The 21,625-nt window shown below is 38.7% G+C and overlaps 1 protein-coding gene across 4 annotated transcripts; it reads right to left on the reverse strand.

The window, feature by feature from the left end:
- Nucleotides 1-278: 278 nt before the first annotated feature.
- GSKIP (GSK3B interacting protein) lies at nucleotides 279-21,610 on the reverse strand. Of its 4 annotated transcripts, none has more exons than XM_071213711.1 (5): nucleotides 21,504-21,527; nucleotides 12,633-12,944; nucleotides 8,153-8,257; nucleotides 5,308-5,566; nucleotides 279-2,071 (listed from the first exon to the last, which is right to left on the reverse strand). In XM_071213711.1, the coding sequence occupies exons 4-5, from the start codon at nucleotides 5,563-5,565 to the stop codon at nucleotides 1,910-1,912; spliced, it is 420 nt and encodes a 139-aa protein (XP_071069812.1). In that variant the 5' UTR covers nucleotide 5,566; nucleotides 8,153-8,257; nucleotides 12,633-12,944; nucleotides 21,504-21,527; the 3' UTR covers nucleotides 279-1,909. The 4 variants fall into 4 exon arrangements, with proteins under 4 accessions (XP_071069812.1, XP_058147961.1, XP_004481379.1 ...); XM_058291978.2 differs by having other exon boundaries at nucleotides 21,177-21,516; XM_004481322.5 differs by lacking the exon at nucleotides 12,633-12,944 and having other exon boundaries at nucleotides 21,504-21,610.
- Between the last annotated feature and the right edge of the window lie 15 nt (nucleotides 21,611-21,625).

Below are 21,625 nucleotides of genomic sequence, written 5' to 3' on the forward strand. Positions count from 1 at the left end.
AAGAGTTAGTTATTTAGGGTTTTTTTTTTCCTTTTCTTTTCCTTTTCTTCATTTGGAAATGAAACCAAGGCTTACCTGAGCTGATTATATTCTTTAGGCAGCCTCAGTAAAGTAAAGCATGGTTTTAATACGTGGGTCCTCATGTAGTCCACTGAAAACCTATAGTTTAACTAATGTCCCCTCTCCCTGTTCCTCTTTCACAGCAATAACAAGAGCAACTCCTTCACTTTCTCCAAATCAAAATGTTAACAGTGCAGAATTCAACAATGGAAATCAAATCTCTTGGATTCAATAATTTATCACAAAGTGAACAATTTCAATTTTTAAACATACAATCACTTTTCATTATACATAACTCAAAATGAGTAAACAGATTTTATTCAAACTTTACAAATACCCTTTACATTTAGCCTGAGATTAAGCATGAGAAAGTTCAACCTGAAATTAGACTTCATCTTCCCAAAGAGTTAAACATTTGAAAATAAAGCTAAGAATGAACATGGGTTATTGAAACATAAATCAAAGCATTTCGATCAAAGTATTTGACAGTGAATAGTGATTAAAACTGAACTTTAATTTGCTCTGGTCTACATGATATTCAGAGCCTAAAAGTACCTTTTTAAAAATAATAATAAAGTTTGCAAATGACAAATTTATGAAGGTGTCACCTGATGCAAAATCTTAGTTTAACATTTCTACAGCTACTGCTTTAGGTGACAATTAGAAAAACAACTCCCCAATCATTGCTATTCAACTTGTACTTGAAAACACGTAGCAGCGTGGTGCAGTTCATCATGTTTACAAATATTAGAACCTGTAATAAAATACAAAATACAGAGTTTCCCTTTTTCAAATATTAAGTTTCTGAATGCTTCATTCATCCTTTGGTTTCAAACCCGTACAATGCACTCACATTACATTGCAGATTTAGCATTGAGACAGAACACTGTACATTTGTTGGGAAAGGAGGGGTGCTGTGGGAATACCAAAGCACTACATTATAGAAATTAACAGTTGAAGCAAAAATACTTTCTGAATATATACTGTACATCATGTAAACAAACATTCAGAGTAAGAATCAACACAGGCCAAAATATTGTTTTCTAGGAACGCAGAATCGTCCTTCTAAATTAGACACACTGAAGATGTTTTTTGTTAAGAAAAAGAATGGAGCCTGTTCCTATATTTGCTTATGTGCTTAGATATCTTAGAAATGAATAATTATTACATTCATTTGCTAACGGTTTGTCCTCTGCTTAGCTGGCTGGCTGTTGCTAACAAGGAATACAGAAGTATTTCAGTCCCCGTTTTTCATTTAATACTAGTTAAGTAAAATCTAACTAATTCATCTTTATTAGTCCATATTAGTAGTATAAACAGTTTAAGTCAAGCAGAGAATTTCAAAATTTGTGCAGGGGAAACTAGTTGGTAATTTGTTTCCAATAAGGCTAGCAGCAAAATAATTATACAAAGTCAGTTCAAGCTAGTAGTAAACCCCTGATTTAGCAAGCTGAATCAAAGTTTGAAGTTAGATAATTATAATTCCTATATTACTGTGCAAAACTAGAATTTCCTATGTAAAAGAGAGTGCTGGCTGCATCAAAGGCCTGTAATAGCAGAATGAAATACTGATTAAATTTTGAAATGCAGAGATACTAGAAGAAGAAATTTGTATGTTTTAATAATAGTGTCACAGCAATGGCCTCAGAATTTCCTTAATGAATAAGAAATCAAGAAAGACAATTCTTTAGTCAATACCATTCTGAGTCAAAAGCCTTAATTTGAAGCAAGAAATTATAAATATGCAAAACCAAAGATGCATTTTCTACTATGATCATATGCAAGAAATTTCAAGCTTTATATCAGCATTCTGAACTAACTGCAGCCCCTCTAAAAGGAAAAAGCTTAGTCATGACTGTCCATCTCTTTTCAAAGCTTCCAGTCTTTGAAGGAGTGCATTTCCAAATGCTTCCCGGTAGGCGGGGCTGAGTGTATCCAATAAGGAGTAGACTGTTTCATGGTAGGGAGTCTGTAAGTGATCATCCACCTGGTCAAAAGCATAACCTACCACCTACAAGAGAAATGCAAAGGTGAATTAAATGTGTTATATCTTGGCACAGAAAGCAAAAACCAAGCGTTTCATGGGTCATCCTATTTCTCATTCAATAGTCAAAATATGCACACACACACACACACACAAATACACGTATTTTTTAGAGGTACTGGGGATTGAACCCAGGACCTTGTACATGTGAAGCATGAGCTTAACCACTGAGCTACACCTGCTCCTCAAAATACGTATATTTTCAATATAACCTTTACTATTCAACCAACTTATAATATATAACACTATGTAGAAACAGCACCAGCAAAGTGCTCCCTGTAGAATTTTCTTAAAATTTAAAAGGTTTGATTTACTTACTCCTGATCCTAACAGGAATATAAAGTAGAAAATGAATTTAAGAAGCAATACAAAAACAATATTTCATTTTCATATTCCAAAACATGGAATTTTATTAAATCCAAATAAATTAAGGCGCTATGACAATTAATATATTATTAATTCATGTTTGGACTCTCTTTGTACCTAGAAATTTAGTTTTAATTCTGCTTTACAATTAGCAATCTGAAAGGTTACTTTCCCCTAATATATTACTGTGGCATTTTTGTATTGTTAGGAATCTATTCCAAAAATAGATAATAGATTGTGTTAGTAAACTGGTCTGTTTCTCTGGGCATATTAGCTTATATTAGATTCAGAGGTTTCACTTTTACTCTATTAAATCAAGATTAGGGCTTTTATCTGACCATTTCATTAGTGTGATTTGATTTAAGTCCTCTTCTCCCGCCCCCGCCCCCCCCATCCCATGGGCTATATAAACTGATGTTCGATCCAAGACAGGAAAGGAAATACATGGAGAAGGAGAACACAGAGAGTTTAGTTTTTGGATGCTGGACCTCTGGGAAGAGAGCCAAGCCGTTTGCCTGATAGTTTGCAGCTGAAGAGACCAGAGCCTCCAAGAGCTGAGAAAGCCTAAAAAGAAATGAGCCTCAGGGAGAGAGTCGAGCCTTATCCTAGCCTGCAGCTGAGATTGGAAGAAGCTGGGGCCACAGAGCTGTAGAAGGAAGAGGAAGGCTGAACCCTTGCAGAGACTGGCAGCCATCCTGCTCCAACACATGGCAACAGACTTCGGTGGGGGAAGTAAGTTACCCTATGGCCTTGTGACTGTAAGCTTCTACCCCAAATAAATACCCTTTATAAAAGCCAACAGATTTCTGGTACTTTGCATCAGAAGCACTTTGGCTAATACAATTACTTATCTGATAGGGAACGAGTGTTCAACTCTGTGAGAAAAAGGGAAGGTTATTCTATGTTTTTGGTTTTTTTCTCTTTAAACACATCTAAAACTTTTCTCTCCAACAAGACATGGACTACTAGTTTCATTTTTTATACATCAAGGTTTGCCCTATGCTAAGCAATATTAATTTGGTTTTGGTTGACTTGACTAAAACTTGTGAACTCCCTATGAAAACCTTAAACTCTTAGGATATCTTATTGTCAAGACACAGGTATGCAAGTTTATGCTAGAAATAGAAGTGGTGTGCTATTTTTTTTTTTTTAAGGAGGTTTAAGGGATCAAACTCAGGACCTTGTATATGGGAAGCAGGTGCTCAAACAGTTGAGCTACATTTGCTCCCCAGAAGTGGTAGGGTTTTGCAATGAAAAGGGCAGAAGCAGGTATCTCAGGAATATGAGCTGCACTTCCCCAGATCCATGCTCCTTGCAGCACTTGCTAGAGTGCATCACAGTTGTCTGTTTGCCCCTTTTGTTTCTGCTAGATTATGATCTTCCTTAGGGGTGGAGAACATGTTGTATTCATGGTTTGATTTCTAATTCCTAACACAGAGTAGCTGCTCAAGAAATTTTAATGAATCAGGAAATAGCTGAGTACCTACTACGTGCCAGATTTTATAAATGACCCAGCTCTTTCTGTATCTTTTAATTATATAAACTTCCCCCAGATCCTTTAAAGTTTTTCTTAACTTCAGGTTAAAGGTAAAGAAGTAGGGACTCAGAGATGGGCAAGACCACACTAATTCACATTTAAACTTCTGACCAGAACTTTTCTCCCTCACTACAGCCACCCTGGAATTACCAATGTAAGACAGAATTAATTTACCTGAGAACTTTTGATTTGCCTATTTCTATTTATGATCCACCTCTAACATTACAAATCTTTAGTACAAATTAACGGATTCAGAAAGGAACACAAAAAAATGACTTAATTCAGATACTACCCCCCAAACTAAGCAGTTATCTACATGACAGCTGTGAAGGAAGAATTCAGAGTAGTAATGATGCTACCCTTGCAATTTGCTTTAATGTAAGTGATTCTCTATAAAGGAATATAGAGTACACATGATTCATATGCATTGTAAGCAAACTGAATCCGGTGAAATAAAAGATGCTCACGTACATGCTTAATGTAATATTCTATGATAATCTTACTTGCTTAATCCCTGCCCTCTAGTTTAAGATATTGTACTTTTTTGGAATGACTTTTTAACAGAGATAGAGAAACAGAAGTCAGAGATCTTTGACCAGGATTGAAGAAAATTAGTAAAGTTAAAATTAAATGTGGGCATTTCTAATGCTATCCCTTTAATACAGTAGGTTAAAGATTTTCATAATAGGAGATAATATTGTTTTTTTTTTTAATTAAGTTTCTCTCAGGTGGTGATTTCTATTATTTTAAAGTTTATATTGGGGTAATTTAAAGGATTTGAAAATGTCAGTCTGTCCAGAATAGCTCCCTTGTAATAACGATAAACTATAAATAAAGGGGTAATAGGAGGCTCTCAGAAATTTGGAAGTAGAACTTTCTGGCCTGATTTAATTCTGATCGAAGAGCAAGAGAAGAGTGGAGTTAACAGAAGAGATATTTATAAGGTGGAAAATGATCTTCTGAACATAATGAATGCAAAACATATCCAATGGAGGAAAACGTACAATTTTGGCAGACACATTTAACTTTAGATGAGAAAAAAGTTAGTTTTGGGGATGATGAATAAAATAACACCCCACAAATCAACCTTTTCCAAAAAAACTCAATTTCACTTTATTGACTGACTTTAAAATTAGTAAAAATTCCTAAGAAAAAGGTTCTCCTTAATAAAAACCTCAGAAGCTACCTATGTTCCAATTCTTTCATCAACCTTCTCCTTTTTGCCCTTTGAAATCATTCCTTTTTGATAAAATGATAAAGATAAAGATAACTGTTCTTTAAAAAAAGAAAAGTGAGTTACCCTAAGCCCTGCTTCAGTGAGCTCCAGGCAATATTTGCTCCTTTCCTTGGTTTCCACATTGATATAGGCCACATCATCAGCACAGCGCAGGCTTTTCGAGACAAACATGTTGTGAACAGCAAAGAGAACATCATTTACAACTGCTTCAGCTTCCAGCCTCATGTCTTTCATATCAGTTCCTTCAAAACCATTAAGCTCGGGCCCTTCTTCAAATCCTGATGGGCTGCTTAACTCCATGGGATTATAGTCTGTTTCCATTCTGCAAAAATGTAGACATAAACCTTGCTTATAGAAATAAAAAATATTGTTTGGCTAAAACAATAACTGCTGCTTAGTACCACACATTAAGAAGTTTCAAGAAAAATATTGTCTAAAGCCATTTCTAGTAGTTTTTCACAGCAAACTTACAAACATTTAGGGATTTGCAAAAAAGAAAAAAAGTTTCTCTTCTTCCATCTCTCCCCAAAAGGCTACTTCCCCACTGATGAACATTTAGAATATTAGAGTTTTTAGCTATTTTGAACAATGCCTTAGTAAAAAATCTAGTACATGCTTCTTCTTGCAAGGATAATTATTTCTCTAGGACAGATACTTAGAAATGGAATTGCTGAGTAGGAGGACACATTCTTTTTAATTTTCAAGAGATTCTGTCAACTGACCCTTTGAAAAAAGGTTGTACTAATATATATTCCACCAATAGCACACAGAGAACTGTACTCTTTTTCTTCACACTCTTACTACTCTTTTTTATACCTGCCAATTTGAGAGGCAAAGTATAGCTCATTGTTTCACATATATTTCCTTGGTTGAACAGCTATTTGGATCAGATTACATAGCTGTAAAAGGCAGAGGTGGAAATGAGCCCTGGAAATATGTGTTCAAGTCCTTACTTAGCACAGTATGATCAAGAGATCTTTTCATGACTTCTGAATTTTGGGTTATGCTTAAGAAAGCTTCCCCTCTCCATGATTACATAAAAATACAACCACCACCCTAAATTTTCTTCTAAATTCTCATAGTATCTATATTTAACTCTTTATTCCATCTGGAATTTATTTTGTATAGCATTATTTTCCAAATAGATAGCTGTTCCAACACCATTTATTGAATAACTCATCACTGTTTCACCACTTATTTGATTGAATAGTATTTCTTGTACTAACTTGATCTAATAGTACTGCCTGGCTGCTATGTTGCTATAGTGTCTCTTCTGTGGCCAGGGTTAAAACAGATTTTCTTGGTAGTGACTACTGTTACACTTTGAAATGTATAAATGAGAAAAGTTAATGAATGTCAAATTGCTTTGGAATGTAAAAAGGACTTTAGACGACAAGATATTCCAGGGAAGCAGACTTGGCCCAGTGGTTAGGGCATCCGTCTACCACATGGGAGGTCCGCGGTTCAAACCCCGGGCCTCCTTGACCGTGTGGAGCTGGCCCATGTGCAGTGCTGATGCGCGCAAGGAGTGCCCTGCCACGCAGGAGTGCCCCTGTGTAGGGGAGCCCCACGCACAAGGAGTGCGCCCCATAAGGAGAGCTGCCCAGCGCGAAAGAAAGTGCAGCCTGCCCAGGAATGGCGCCGCCCACATGGAGAGCTGACACAACAAGATGACGCAACAAACAGAAACACAGATTCCCATGCTACTGACAACAACAAGATATTCTGTTTTCTTTTTACTTGGTAGGCTTTAAAAGTTAAATATTCATTTCTGTTATGGATTAAGCATCCACTGTCCTGAATGTAGCCTGATTCTTCATTCATTCACATACTCAATGAGCACTCATTTCCTAGCTACTTAAGCATTGTGGTGAAGGTCTATCCCTTAACCTCTACTACACTTAGATCGGATTTGCAGTAAATCCTTTTTTTTTTTTAAAAGAGTTTTAACAAAACTTTTTCTGACAAAGCTGACAACTTATGGACCTTTATACTATTTGTCTATTACCTTACAGATTCCATTTACTTTTCTGAAGTTACTATATGTATCCTATTTGTATGATATTAAAAATTCCCTAAATTAGTAGTTCGCAACCTTGGCTGCTCAATAGAATTGCCTGGGAGAACTTATAAAAAATACAGATGCATAGAACCCACCTCAGAGAAACAGAATCAGAATCTCTGGGAGGTAAGTGGAGATTCCAGGTGATTCTGCTATGCAGCCCCAGCTGTAAATTATCAGCAAAAAACCTGAAAGGAGCTCATTTCCTACACCTGCATGTCATTAGCACATTAAAGACGTCAAAACTATTTGCTAAGGTAATTTATAATTGTGTAAAGGTATTTCAAAAAATTAAATAGCAAATATACAAAAAATGTGTCCCCAATCCTATTTTAACTGAAATGTTTTGAGGCTCCTTTATCTTGTCTCCCAAAGACACTTTACAGAATTAGTCACGCACTACTAACAAGTAAAATTTATTTTACCAATTCTTGCTGGAACAATTCATCAAGTAACTAAAGCTTAACATCGACTAATATTAATAACTATTAATACTGACTAAAACTTAAGTCAAAGTAGAAATATTTTATATTCTAAAAGTTTTCCACCTTAATCTAAACCTAATCAACATATTCTTCATATTATACTTAGTTTTACATAAGAAATGAGCCCATTTTATTTTTTCACAAAATCAGTTTTGAGGATTCTGAAATGTCATCATCAATAATTATTAATCTCTTAATACCATTAATAGCAAACATTTTTATTTTGCTCAATTGCTGGTTTTGAGTTCCTCAATTACAAATGTCAGAAATAATAATCATTAAATTAAAAAGAGATGTTTGTATGCGAAAGTTTGGCAGTATACAAAATCTTGTATTAAGAGTGATTCATTGCAATCAGGACCTGTAATGATGGAGTTAAGATGGAGCATCCAGCACTAGAAAGAAATCCTCACAGGATGGTAAAGTAGATCATCAAACTGTTGCTTGTGTAATAATCAGCACCAATCTGCAAAAATGTAAAAGACAAGACACATTTTCTAAAATTGTAAGCTTTTTGAAAAATTTCTCCAAAATGTCTTTGAATGACATAAAATGCAGAGACATTCAGAACTGGTGATGGTGATACATCCAAAGAAAATTAAAATTACAGACTATTATTTAAGCATTACACAAATTAATATTTTTAGTGATTATTATAATTTATCTTTCATTGGCTGTAAAAAACTTTCATTGATTGTCTGTCAACATCCGTTCCCCCTGCTAACAGCACCCAGATTTTCCACAGGGAATCATAACTTCCCCTTCTTACTGAGGATAATAACCAAGCAATTTGGGTTAGATTAACATCAATTCCAGTTAGACACTGTCCTAAACTAATCAACACAAGAGAATTCTTCCTGGTCACTTTAATCCAGAACAGTACAGTCAGAGGACAGAGCCTCGGTTGTTCCTGGCAGTCAGCTAGAGATGGGGAAACTAGCTTGAGAATAATGCTGACAAGGGGAAAAGAGCACAGCCAAGAGATTCGCAGAGAAATGGAGTCAGAGCCTTGGAGGCTGCCCAACTCTTGCACTTCTTAGTTTTTGGAGCCAATAAGTTCCCATTATTTTACTGGCAACCAGAAGCTTCCTCACTGATTTAAGAGCCTGCCCAAAATGAAAAGCAGTGATTTATCTACCTCTAAAATAGCTTTACTAGGTAAGGAGGTTTTAAAAATGGAAACCTGGTGATGATGGTGAACATTTTTTCTTCTGTCATGTAGAATATGCTCAATAAATGCTTTGTAAAGTTTCAATATTAATGTATGTCTGTATTAGTTTCCTATTGCTGTTGTAACAAATTACAACAAACTTGGCCTAAAATTCCACAAATTTATTTTTATACACAGTTTTGGTGGTCAGAAGTCTAAAATTAAGGTATTGGCAGGGCTGTGTTCTTTCTGGAGGCTTCAGGGTGTTTGGTGGTTTGGATCTATGCACCCCAGAAAAACATGTTTTTGAACTTAATCCATTCCTGTGGGTGTGAACCCACAGTAAGTGGGGCTTTTTGATGAGGGTACTGTAGTTAAGGTGTGGCCCATCCTCAATCAGGATGGTTCTTAACCCTATTACTGGAGTCCTTTAAAGTGGAATGAAATTCAGAGCGTGAAGGCCACAAAGGGAGCAGCCAGAAATTGAACATCAACGCAACCTGGAAGAGAAGGGAGGGGCCAGGAAAGGCCCGCCATGTGCACTGTCATGTGACAGAGAAGCCCAGGATCAAGAATTGCTGGCAGCCAGCCCCGAATGCCAGTCTTTGGTGAAGAAAGCATCCCTTGATGATGGCCTGAGTTGGACTTTTATCTAGCTTCAAAACCACGAGCTAATAAATTCCCATTATTTAAGTCAACCAATTGTATTGGTATTTGCCTCAGCAACCAAGGAAAAACTAAAACAGATTCTGTTTCCTTGCCTTTTCTCGCTTCCAAAGGCTGCCTGCATCCCATGGCTCCTGGTCCCTTTCTCCATCTTCAAAATGCATCATTCCAGCCTTTGGTTCTGAGGTCACATCTCCGTTATCTGATTGACTCCTCTGTCTATTTAAGAGGACCCCTGGAATTATATTGGACCATCTGGACAATGCAGGATAAACTTCCCATCTCAAGGTCTTTAACTTAATCACATTTACAAAGTCTGTTCTGCCATGTAAGGTAACATAGCCACAAATTCACATCATGAGGATGTGGACATCTTTGGTGGGCTATTACTCTGTCTACCACAGAGTCTCCAAACTCTAGCAGCAGAAAAGAGTATGAAGATAGTCAGAGACTTCATTTTTTGCCCTTCCTTTTTGGGACAGTTGTAATTCAGATTATTTTTATGGTATTGGGGCAGGGAATGAGCTGGGACCTTGTTTCTTGGAAGCCAGCACTCAACCTCTGAGCCACATTGGCTCCCCTGAGTTGGTTTTTCCCATTTGTTTGCTTGTTGGTTATTTGTTTTTAGGAGTTGCCCTAAATTAAGAATCTGTCCAACCACTTTATTTTTGATGGTGATTAACTTATTCAAGCAGATCCTAATTAGAGAAGTTTGAACACAGAGACAAAAATAAATGCAGTGGTTAGCTAGTGATGACAGAAGCAACAGAAGCAGTGCAGATAGCAACTGAGATGCCATACCCATTTGAATATTGTTTCAAATTCCTTGAAAGATAAAATTTACCGAAAACACACAAGGGTAAATATATACTACAAATAGGCCTATATTAATCAAAGAAACTGAATCAACAATTAATAACTTTCCAAAACAGAAAACCCCAGGTCCAGATAGTTTCACTAGTAAATTCCATCAAATAGTTAAAGAAGAAATGATATCAATTCTCTACAGAAAAAAAGAAGCAGAGAAGACTTCCGAACTCATTTTATAAGGGTAGCAATTACCCAAAGACCAAAATCAGGTAAGACATTATAAGAAAGGAAACTTATACACCAATATCTCTCATGAACATAGCTGCAAAAATCCTCAAATATTAGCAAATTGAATTAAAAAAGGTACAAAAAGAATTATACAGTAAATGGATGTGGCTCAATTGATTGGGCTACTGCCTACCATATGGGAGGCTCTGGGTTTGCATTTCAGGGCCTCCTTGTGAAGGTAAGCTGGCCTGCGCCAGCGGAGAGCTGATGGCCTGTACCCGTGGACAGTTGGTGCAGTAAGATGATGTAACAAAGGAAGACAAGCAGATGCAGAATGTACAGTGAATGGACACAGAGCAGACAGCAAGCAAGTGGTAAGGGGGGGGAGAGTAAATAAATAAAAATCTTTAAAAAAAATTATACATCATGATGGCTACTGTGTTAGACAGCACAGGTCTAGCTCTTTGTGAATACTTGCAGAGAGTGTAACAATGAAATGAGTTTATACTATGGTTGAAAAAAGACCTAACAGATTAAGTTGTAGGTAATTCTTTTCTTTTTTTAAAGATTTATTTTTATTTAATCCCCCCCCCTCCCCCAGTTGTCTGTTCTCTGTGTCTATTTGCTGCGTCTTGTTTCTTTGTCCGCTTCTGTTGTCGTCATCGGCACAGGAAGTGTGGGCGGCGCCATTCCTGGGCAGGCTGCACTTTCTTTCGCACTGGGCAGCTCTCCTTACGGGCTCACTCCTTGCGCATGGGGCTCCCCTAGGTGGGGGACACCCCTGTGTGGCAGGGCACTCCTTGCGCGCATCAGTACTGCGCATGGGCCAGCTCCACATGGGTCAAGGAGGCCTGGGGTCTGAACCGTGGACCTTCCATGTGGTAGACGGACGCCCTAACCACTGGGCCAAGTCTGCTTCCCTGTAGGTAATTTTTGAAATGTAAAGGTACTGAATGAAGTTTCTTTCATATGAGTAGAAAATTCGGAAATTGTCTGAGAAACTTATTTTGAATTCTTACTACTCTATGAAGGAGCATCAACCATCATTATTTGAAATAGTAAAAACTAATGAATCATTTCCTACATTTGGTAATCTTGTCCATTTAGATAGGGGTTCTTAACCAAGGGTTAAGATTTTAGGGTCTGTTAGCTTAATTGAAAAAAATCAACTTGTCTTCATTTTCTCTGACCTCTACCTGAAATCTAGGATTTCCTTCACTTATGCATGTATGAAATAAATAAATTACAGTAGTATTCATTTCACCTGATTGGCAAAGGGATCCAAGGAACAAAAAAGGTTAAGAACCCCTGATTTAGACTCTAAGTTTATTTATTAAATATCATAATCCACTGTGCACCAATATATCCAACATTGTTACAAGCTCCAGAACACCAATTAAAGATGTCTACTTGTAGCTCATAGCCTAATTTTGGAGATAAGACAGGCACATAAAAATAAATACTACATAAAATTAATAACAATGTGCATAAACACATCATAATTACAACTAAAGAAATGTACTAAATTGTAAGTGGCAGGATATTAGAGAAAACATACATCTTGGCCCTACCTTAAACCCTACCACTAATCAGCGATGTGAATTTGGCTGGCCACCTAATCTCATGTGGCTCATTGTTTCTCAACTATAAGAGAAACAGACTAATTCTTTACTGTTCTTGAAAGCACTGGCATTCCATGATCAATGACATAGTTGTTAGTTAAATGGGGCTTGACTCATCACATAGGTCAACTATAAAATTAGTCATGATGAATGAACATGGACAGAGTTATGGATAAGCAGAAAGGTCTTGAGAGGAGTGAAGGACTCTTCAGAGTAGAAGCAAGGGTCTGCACAGGATATGGTAGAAGTGTAAGGAGACCAGCTATTTTAGTTTCCAGGCTGCTAAAACAAGCACCATATAATAGGATGGCTTAACAACAGGTATCTATTGAGTCATGGTTTCAGAGGCTAGAAGGCTTTCTTACTGCTGGAGTTGGTATCTTCTGGTTGGCTGGCAATCTTTGTAGTTCCTTGACTTTTCTGTCATATGGCAGCAGTTTCTCCTTTCTCTCTGGGTTCTGTTAACTTCCAGCTTCTGGACGCTCTCCACGGTTTCCTTCTCTGTGGCCTTCTCTGTAAGGCTCCAGTAACAGGATTAAGACCGATCCTGACTCACCTTAACTGAAGTGACTTCATTAAAAGGTTCTATTTACAATGGTTTCATACCCACTGGAATGGATTACGATTAAGAATGTGTTTTTCTGGGTATATAACTCCAAGTCACCACATCAGCCTAGCTGAAATACAGAGAAAATGTTAAGGTGAATAATGGATAGGTAGGTGTTTTAGTTTGCCAAATGTCTGCCAATGCAAAGTACCAGAAATGGGTTGGCTTTTATAAAGAGGGTTTCTTTAAGGTAACAGCTTACAGTTCTGAAGCCATAAAATATCCAAATCAAGGAATCATCAGAGGTGTTTTCTTGCCAAAGTCAGCTACTGGTGATTCTGTTGTCTAGCCATGTCACAAATCAAGATGGTCAGCAATCTCTGCTGAGGTCTCTCTGCCTTCCCCTCCAGGCTCACTGTCTCCTCAAGCCCAGCTCCTGGAGCAGAGCCATGAGCAAGGGCCTATCTGAAATCAATGGAACCTGGGAGAAAGGAACCCAGAAGCTGAAAGCAAGGAGGCCCAAGAGGGCAGAGACTGAGACCAGCATATGGCACATGTGCCTGACACCACTTCTGCAGCTTGGGAAGAAAGCATCTCCTGTTGATGCCTTGATTTGGACACTTCCATGGCCTCAGACCTGTAAGCTTGTAAGTTAATAAATCCCCATTGTAAAAGCCAACCCATTTTGGTATTGCCTTGGCAGTCTTTAGCAAACTGAAACAAATATATTTCTATTTCTCTTCTCTCAGCCTTTGTGCTTTTTTATTAAAAAAAGATTTATTTATTTATTCCCCCCCATCTGTGTAATTTCTGTATTTATTTCTTCCCTATCTGTGTAATTTCTGGTCAGTTTCAACTGACAATTTTCTCCTCATTAGGGGTTGTATTTTCCTGTTTCTCTGTATGCAAATTTTGACTGGATGCCAGCTATTGAGAATTTTACCTTTATGGTGCTGGATATTTTTGTATTCCTATAAACATTATTGAACATTATTCTAGGATGCAGTTATTTGGCTACATCTTGATCTTTCTGGGTCTTCCTTTTGGGCTGTACCAAAAACTATATTTAGTCTCTGTTTAAATTTGCCCCACTACAGAGGCAAAAACCCTTCTGAGTACCCTGTGAATTATGAGGTTTATACTTTGTGTTATTAGGGTTGTCTAGGACAACAGAACTGACAGGAGATATCTGCAAATTGTATGAGCTTTTAAAAAATTCTCCCATGTGACCCTTGGATATACAAGTCCAAATCCCGCAGGCAGGCAACAACCACCGGCTCTGACAAAGGTACTTGATGAGTTACCAGGAGACATTGGCTGTTCGAAGTGGAGTTGGAAATTCTCTCTACTGAAATCACTTCCCCTTTTAAGGCATTCACCTGATTGGATAAAAAGTTACTCAGTGCTGACAACAATCTCCTTGATTGATTTGTAGATGTAATCAGCCATCTGTGCAATGAACTCACTGATGACTAAAGTCTGCAAATGTCCTTGTTTCACAATTAGCCCAGTGCTTGCTTGACCAAACAAATGGGCACAATTACCTGGCTGAATTGACACATTAGCCTAACCATCACATACTTTGAGTCATGGGAATATGAACTAACCCTAGTCCTGTGTGAGCTCTTAAAAGAATTTCCTTTAATTCTTTTGGGTAGTTATTTTCCAAGCTTTGAGTAGTTTCCTCACACCCACCTGCTGACCAGTATTCAGCTGAAGGTTGGAGGGGATGCTTTTTTGCCATACCTCTACCTCTGTGTAGTTCTCTACTTTCTAGCACTCTGCTAGTCTTGGCCTTCTCGGACTTCTAGCTTCATGTCATCAATTCAGGGAGACCACCAGGTAATACCTGGGTTTTCCTTCCCTGTGCCATGCTTGGAAACTCTCTCTAGGTAAAAACTGGGACAATTTTGGGCTCACCCAGTGATGTCAGAGATCACTGTCCTTTTATTGCCTCATGTCCAAAGTCTTGGAAATCACCATTTAACTTTTTTTTAAGATTAAAAAGTTTTTAAAATTTATTTCTGCCCCTCCTCCCCCGCCCCTTGCTGCTTGCTCGCTGTCTGCTCTCTGTGTCCATTCGCTGCGCATTCTTTTGTGTCTGCTTGTCTCCCTTTGTTGTGTCATCTTGCTGCGCCAGCTCTCTGCACTCCCCAAGTGTGGGCCGTCAGCTCTCTGCGGGTGCAGGCAAGCCTGCCTTCACATGGAGGCCCCCAGGATACGAACCCAAGGCCTTCCATATGGTACACGGGAGTCCAATCTGTGTCCCCTCTCTAACTTTTTTGTTGTTTCAGGTAGGAGGGTAAAGCTAGTCCCTGTTAGAATCCTGTCAGTTAGAATCCCATTAGTCAGATGTTTTTTTTTTTTTAAATTGCAATCCATTAGTCAGCTTTGAGACATGTTTGCAATCTTATTTCAGCAGTTTTTCTTTCATTGACCCTATATACACAATGGTTTCTCCTATACTACTTTGAATGAATTTTACCATCTTGCTGGTTCTCTCAAATAATAAAAATAAAAAATAAGTTTTGGACATATGCTTACTATATGTTTGTGTGAGACCCATGTTTTTCATTGTTATGAAAATGCTGTTTCTGAACTTAGGTAGTGTTACTATCTCCTTAGTATTTCTGCATTGCCAGTATTGCACTTATCACATCTTATTGCAAATCATTTTTATGTCTGTACTGCTATAGGCTTATCAGGATGGGCACCTGTAATTGCCTCTCATCAGCAGTGTCTTGCATAAAGTAGGGCTACAATGAATATTTTCTGAAAGAATATACAAAGGAAAAATTCGAAGTTTCTACTTCTCAAGCTGTGGTACTCAGCACTGTGGCAAGGGGCACACAAAGCTGCAGGATATACAGGGTAGACATTCTTGGAAAATATATATTGCTGTTTTAGAGAAGGATGCAAAACTGCTTAGAATTTTAAAGAAAAAGCCCAGATGTTTGGAAGTTTTCAGCCATGCCTTCTTCAGGTCATGTCCCCACACTCCTATGGTCTCCTTTGATCTGATAGGAATATTTGAGTGAAAATTTTTGATAAATACTGCTCTAACCCAAGGAATGAACTCAAACAGATGGAAATTCCAGGCATTTGGTCTGGGAACATAAAATGAAGGGGGAGGGTGGGAGATGATAGGAGAGTAGAAGGTCAGTACTGAGTTAGTCCTTCTCCAAGTCTTTATAGCTCCCTCCCACTTAAGTTATGGTATTGCTCTTCTCTTAAAAGGTAAGGTAATTATTGAGGGGTATAGCAGTTTGATATTACTTATGAATTCCAAAAGAAATACAGATTATATTTGTAAACTGGTCGGTTCCTCTGGAGTGATAACCCTTTGATTGTATTAGATTCAGCTGCGACGTCTGATTAAATTATGTTACGATTAGGGCTCTGATCCAACCTTGTCATTAGTATGAGACTCCGCATCAGAGTCCCAGACCCCTTGGGGATAAAACACACTCACATGTAGGTAAATGCATGGAGAAGGAGAACACAGAGGAAGAGATACAGCTCATCAGACAGGATTCTGTGGCACCAGGAAGAGAGATGAACCTAATAGTCTACAGTTGACCTTCTGAAGAGAACAATCTTTGTAGTTCCTTTACTTTTCTGTTTGAGAAAGGAAGAAGCTGTGTCCATGGAGCCTTAAGAGGAAAAAGGCAGGCTGAACCCTTGCAGATATCGCCAGCCATCTCAGATATTGCCCGCCATCTTGCTTTAACATGTCGCAACATAGTTTGGTGAGGAAGTAACTTTGAGTTGGATTCTTTAGGGCCTTGTAAATACAAGCTTCTATCCCAAATAAATACCCTTTAAAAAAGCCAACAGATTTCTGGTACTTGGAATCAGCATCCCTTTGGTTGACTGACACAAGGGGTTAACTTTTTTTTACATTATTATTTTTCTATGGTGAAAAGAAAAGGAAGTAAGAAAACACAATTTTTAAAAAGTTGTGCTATATTGGAAATAAAGATTACTAAAGTTAATCAAAATGAGCAACATTTAAAATTTGGGCAAAGCAAACTTTAACTTTTTATTTCAACATATAACATTTTATCTCTTTTCAGTAACTCTAAGACATATTGATTTTGAAATTAAACATTAAAATCTGAATACTTATGACATTAAAATATGAAATGTTTGTCATTCAAATAAAAATAACTTATTTTTCCATTTATACACTGATTTATAAAATTGCTCTGTATCGCATTTTTTGCAATGATACAGACACATATATACAATCTTACCACAAATTAAGCCAACACGGTATTATGCCTTTTTGATTAAGGAGAGGGCTGAAGTGAGGTAATATATAGTATTAATTTGAGAAGTCTTTTAAATTGTAAATAAGCAACATAAAAACCTTTGAAACCAGAAACTGTAATTGAGGTTTCTAAGAAATGACTCTCAAAAACTTAATGTTTAAAAAAAATTACAGGAACGATAGTATTTTATATCTGTAAACCCCCCTGGGAATATAATCATCTGGTACTAAAGAGTACTTTCTAATTAATGTTAAGACAAATTGATATCCAAAGTGATATAAAATAGAAAAACCACTTTTTCCCCCCATTTAAACTCTAAATTGGCTCGTTACCAGATTCTGAGCAATATTCTGTTGCCAGCACTTTCAAAAATTGGAACAGCTTAAGGTTGCTATTAGTTGTTCTGGTATGTGCATCGCCTCATATAAAGTTTCTAAAATGACTCCTTAAAACATACATAAATTAGTTAGGAACCAGCTTTTTCTCCATCTGTTGCTAAAATTTTTGGACTATGTGTTTTTGGAGAAGTCATGAAAGTGGTTATAAAGATACTGATTACTAAATTCTTTGTTCTCTCCTTAATTTACTGGATTTTGAGTTGTTTCATCAAACAATCACAGTATCAAAGTGTTGGGGAAAAAAACAGTCAAGGTCAACTCCATCCACAATGACAAAAGAACGGGCATAGAAAGACAGTCTTCACACACACACACACACACACACACACACACACACACACACACACATATACTGTCAAAAGAAAAACACCAGAAAGCTATCAAGAGCAGATATCACAGATTTCAAATTTGCACTTCGCAAGTTTAACTTTTCAGTTGACATTACAACAGTCAACTGAGGGCTAGAATGCAGTATCGATAATCATGACTGCTTTTAATTGTATCATACACTACAGTCTGGCAAATCCTATCCCTCAGGGTCAGCACAGTGTGGTGGTTTAAGGGCTTTTGAGCAGACTGATCAAGGCTGGAATCTCAGCCCTGCCACTTAGTTACTGTGTGACTTGGGGCAAGACATTTAATCTCTCTTGGTCAGTTCCCTCATTTCTAAGTGGAAGCCAACACCAGTATCTATCTTAAAGGAGTACTGAGAGAATTAAGTAAGTGAATATATGGAAAGTACTCAAGAACAGTGCCTCGAACATCATAAGCGCAAGAAATAAATAATTATTATATTTAAAAAATAAAGTGTTTTAAAATATCTTTTTTTTTTTTTTTAAAAGACCTGGCCCTGAAGCTCAAGCCTTTTGACTCCAAGTTCAGTGCTCTTTGTGTTATGCCAGGCAGCCGCTGTGCCTGTTCTGTGTGACTCTGAGAGCTGCGAAACATGGGAGCCCTGGTATCATCTTCCTGTGACCTCAAATGCCAAGTCTTAAAAAACAGGCCAACAACATCTAATCAGCTTTTCTATTATTTCACGTTAATGTGGATTTCTCTGAAGGATGATTATTTTGACATGACCCATTTGGCCTGTGGTATACAGCTTCCAACCGGTCACTACAAACCCTTTTAAATAATTCTTAAAAAGCAGAAAATGTTTCCTTGGATAATTATTTTTATCTTCTTCACTTAATTAGTGCTAGGCCTTATCACTCTGTGATAAGGACTTTGCCTGTGATAAAACACAAAAGAGCAAAGCTGTGATTTGGTATGTCTGTACCCTATTTGAGCCAAAGGCACACAGTGAGTTCTTAAACCTTAACTTTTACACTGAATTTCTCCTACAAAGCATATAATTTACATGACAACACACATAAGGCTTTGAGTGGAGATTATTACAAAACCTTAAATTTTAATTTTCTTTTCTGATATTTGACATTGTAGGCAGGCAAGCTAGGGACAACGTGAATTTAATTCTATATTCTAAAGGTAATAAACTATTTTTTCTTAGTAGGTACTGGGGTTGGAACCTGGAACCTCATACATGGAAACAGGTGTTCATCCACTTAAGCTACATCTGCTCCCCGAAATCACTTATTTAACAATTACTGTAAGTAATCCAAATTGTACCCATTCTTCAAAAGTTCAGGGCAAATCTCCCAAGATCTAACTTGCCACCAGATGAGAGCCCATCTTTGGCTTTTCATACTTTTTTATGGCATGAATTTTAATTATTATATTATTTGAGAACATATCTTCTTAACTTCAAAATACATCCCAAATCCAACTGCTTCACTGCTACCACTATGGTCCAAGCCACTGCCATCTTTTGCCTGGATTACTGTAATACCCTTCTAATTGGTCTTGCTGTTTACATCCTTGGCCCTGCCACACCCACCCCAGGCTACTCTCAATGCAGCAGTTTGCATGATCCTGTAAAAACAGGCTAGATTGTGCCACTCCTTTCCTCAAACCCATTTTATCCAGACTAAAAGTCAAAGTCCTTATAAAGTTCTACAAAGCCCTATATGACCTGTATCCCTCATCCCCATCAAATGCTCTGAATTCAGCTTTTACTTCTTTCTGCTTCTGCCACAGGGCCTTACTCTCGTTCCCTCTGCTTGGAAAGCAACTTTTCCAGGTATTCAGGTGCCTTGTTCCCCAACTTTCTCCAAGTCTCTGCTAAAATGTTATCTTATTAAATAAGGGAGGCCTCCCTTACACCTGTAGTGGGTTGGACAGTGTTCTCCCCAAATTCATGTCTACCCAAACCTCAGAATATGACCTTTTTTGGAAATAGGGTCTTTGCAGATGTAATTAGTTAAGACTGGATTAGGATGGGACCTAAAGACAATGACTAGTATAAGAAGAGGACACACAGAGACACAAAAAAAGAGAATGTCATCTGAAGGTGGAGGCAACTCAACAGAAGGCAGGAGAGGAGTGTGGAACAGATTCTCTTTCAGAGCCTCCAAAAGGAACCAACCCTGCTGAAATACCCTGTTTTCAGACTTCTGGCTTCCGGAATGGAGAAAGAATAAATTTCAGTTGTTACATGCCTCCCAGTTTGTGGTAGAGTGTTGAGGCATCAGAAAAATAGCAATCCCCTCCCCATCTCAATCCCCTTGACGCCTCTTTATTTTTATCCACAGCACTTAACACTACTCCACATATTGTTTATTTCCTTCCTGCTGCTAAAATGTAAGTTCCAGGAAGGCAAGGAATTATCAGTTCACTGTTGAATCCCCATCACCTTGGACGCACAGCAGGTGATCAATGGATATTCACTGAAAAACGAATGGTGCTCCCACTCTAGAACATAAGCTCCTTGAGGGTTTTGCCTGATTCTTCTTTATATTTTTCACATCATCTCAACTGTGGTGGCTTTCATTTAACAGACTTTTAACAAAGATTTCTGCGTGAACGAAGAGTTGAAGTTACTGAGCATTCTTGGGAAAAGTCTACAAAGAATGAAGGACATCAACGAACCACACGACTAGATACACTGGAGAGCACAGTGGTTTTAAAATGAAAAGGAGGCTGTGGAAAAAGGGACCGGATCTTTCTTTACCTGTCAAAATTTCTAAGGCATTCATGAAACAGTTTTCAAGATAATAAATACTTACCTCCTTGAACTGAACCTCAATTCACGCTGCTTACGTAAGCAGCTCCTCTGTCTCAGGCTCTGTTTAGGATCTCTAGTCAGATCAGTTATTCCTCATTACAATGCTTGGAGATAAAGCACTACTACGCTCACTCTAAGCAGAGGAAGAAACTAAGGTTCAGAAGGGGCAGTGGCAAGTTCAAGGTGGCTCGGCTAATAAGAGATAGTCGCAGAATTCTAACCCAGGGCATCTGGCTTCCATGCCACACAACATCCGCACCCAGGCCTTTCGGTATAATAGACTAACTTGAGAGCCGGCTCCGCCCCTGCGGGCAGTTGCCCCCGAAAAAATTACGATTGCGCAGATTTCCAGAACAGCACGAGTACTCCGTCGAGGTTTCCCCGGGGGTCAGGAGGCTCTGGCAATTATCAGAGAAAGCAGTTTTGCCCACAAATGCCTCGAAAACCCAAGTTTCCTGGTCGTCGGTTTAACACACCCAGGATAAAGTAAGCATCAAGGAAAAGCGCCCCGTAAACCGCAAATCGCGAGACACACAGTCACGAAGGTGAAGCTTCCGAAACAATACCTGGATGAGGTGGGGGACGACTAACTTGCTGACAATGGGCACTGGTCAATATTCGGGGGCCGGGCGGGGGTGCTCCAGCCCTTCCCGTGGAGCCCGCAGCTCTCCGAGAGCCCGTAGCCGGGGGTCGGCGTCTGGGGTGACCTGGACTGCCCAGGCCGGACCCGCCCCCAGACCCCTCTCAACCCGGGATTGGGGCTCCTTCTGCCGGTCGCCTCCTCACGACCCGGCCCGGTGCACCGGGTCCCCGGCTGAAGGGCCCCAGGGCCCGCCCGCTCCCGAGCCCCTTCCGGCTGCTGCTCGCCGGCGACCAGCCGGGCGGCGACTCACCTACGCGCTCCCCGCGCCTTCTTCTTCCTGCCTCGGGAGGTGCCTGGAGCCGACCCGCGGCACCGCCCCCAGCCCCGCCCCCGTGGCGCGGAGCCGGAACTGCTCCCTTCCGGGCCCTTCGC

Source organism: Dasypus novemcinctus, chromosome 3 (genome assembly GCF_030445035.2).
Source record: "Dasypus novemcinctus isolate mDasNov1 chromosome 3, mDasNov1.1.hap2, whole genome shotgun sequence".
Classification (NCBI taxonomy): domain Eukaryota; kingdom Metazoa; phylum Chordata; class Mammalia; order Cingulata; family Dasypodidae; genus Dasypus; species Dasypus novemcinctus.